Source organism: Morone saxatilis, unplaced genomic scaffold (assembly GCF_004916995.1).
Source record: "Morone saxatilis isolate NCDOM2014 unplaced genomic scaffold, NCSU_SB_2.0 Contig6, whole genome shotgun sequence".
In the NCBI taxonomy this organism is placed as follows: domain Eukaryota; kingdom Metazoa; phylum Chordata; class Actinopteri; family Moronidae; genus Morone; species Morone saxatilis.
Window position 1 is genome coordinate 1849429 of NW_023340206.1, and position 1908 is coordinate 1851336.

The following is a 1908-nucleotide window of genomic DNA, read 5'->3' on the forward strand; positions in this document are numbered from 1 at the left end:
AAATGGAATATTATATTCATAGGTTTGTTTTTATTGGTGTTTAACCCTAAAAATAAGTCGACCATGTTGAACTGCCACCTTTTCTGCAGTAGCCCAGAAAGGACAAACCAAACACTTGCTCTAGATAGGGCCATTCACAATTCTTGTGCATTTAATGGGCACCATTGTTTCTGTTGCCTTTGAAGGGGAGAATGAAACAAAGAAGTTGCAATCTACAACTAAACTGCTAGATATCACTAATTTCTACGCACTGGTTGCAACCAACTGAATATAGCTCAGCCTTCCAAGTGTATAGAAGAAACTACGGTGGTGGCGATCCTCGAGAAAATCAGACAGGTTCCTATCTAGATAACCTGACCGAGTAGTCGTCATGGGAAACAGTTTGGAGAAGGGCAGGTGATTGGATGAACCTCCTGTCTATCACCGTCAATCACAGGCAAACTTCAAACAATCAGATCAATGAACAGAAACATAGTCAAACTCTTACTGAAGCCAGTCGGGAAAAGAGCGAAAACATCTTTTTAGTGCCGTTCTTTGCTCTTCTTTCAATAAATATATATAACTGATGCTAGCAGCATGCACGCTAACCTCTTTGGCAGCCGCCATTGTTGTTTTTGAATGAACAGGTTCTTCTCACTGTGTAACTACTAGCGCCCACCCTGGTAGCTGTACCGTACTTCCTCAAAGGAAGTTGACGCAGACTAGCAAGATGGATGGATGGATGATTTTGTGATCTATCACAAGTCCAGCCGCAAGGCTACTGTCTAGAGCCAGGGTTGGGTTTTTCCATTCTGGGCTACTGCAGAAACATGGCGGACCCACTCCCTCTGTAGATAAAAACAGCTCATTGTAACAAAACAAAAACACAATACTTATTTTCAGGTTATTATACATTATTGAAAACATACCTATGAATATTATATTCCCTACTATTCTATTCAAATAGATCCTCCTAAATGTTACACACTGGACCTTTAAATACTGTTAGTTTGGATAATACAGGTTAATCAGTGTTTCTCTATTCCTCTCTGTGTTTCTGTCTTTGTTCCTAACAAATGTTTATGTTTTGTTGTATTCTGTGCTCGTTTGCACTCGTCAGGGAGACTGTGAGAGCAACGGAGGGATTATGAAGAAGCTTCCATCCATCAAGGAGGATGAGGAGGGATCCGGCTCTGAGGGTGAACACTCCCCTCTCCCCAAGATGCCTTCCCTGGGAAGGCTGGGCCGAGGTCTGCGCTCCCCCCTGCGCTCCCCTCTGCGCTCCCCACTACTGCCTGCAAGATCCTTGAGACCAGTGAGCGATCAAATCCGACCCGCCAGCCTGCAGATCCCTGTGGTGAGCTTTAACTGCCTGCAGCCGGACCTCAGCCCCCGGTAAGGAGCCATTCATTGATTTATTGACTGGGTACTTAAGTGTTAGCTTGGCTGAAGTTCATTCAGTGGTAGTAAACCTGCTGTGGGAATTTGACTTGCATTCTGTATGACTGATATTATTCATAAATACAAACCATCTACAGGCTAATTTGCACGGAGTCCCCTGGAGAGGCTGCAGCGTACACTTGGCTGGAGGAATCAATTTTCTTTGATATAACTGTGTGAGGGTGCACACAGTGTGTGTCACTGTGGCATTTTCCAAAAAGATATTTAGGAAAAAACATCATTACAGTGGTAAAGGAAAAATCACCAAATGTCTTTTTTTTGTCTAATTTGTGTTTTATTTACAATAAATGTGCCCATGAGAAGCCTTGAGCACATACAGTATTACCTACACCCCATACTTCATGCTATTACCTCTTTTTACTCTCAGCAGAATTATAAAAGACAAAATGTTAAATAAAACAACAAATAAAGGGGTTTTATTCTTTTTTATATTTTCCTATTTATATTTTTAGTGATTAGTTTTATTGG

The 1908-nt window shown here is 41.7% G+C and overlaps 1 protein-coding gene across 1 annotated transcript in view; it reads left to right on the forward strand.

The window, feature by feature from the left end:
• LOC118339958 (potassium voltage-gated channel subfamily H member 8-like) overlaps positions 1 to 1908 on the forward strand; it is a 33677-nt gene that overhangs the window by 27482 nt on the left and 4287 nt on the right. The window contains exon 11 of the mRNA XM_035677789.1: positions 1100 to 1374. Coding sequence (XP_035533682.1) covers positions 1100 to 1374 — 275 coding nt within the window. The remainder of the gene's footprint in view (positions 1 to 1099; positions 1375 to 1908) is intronic.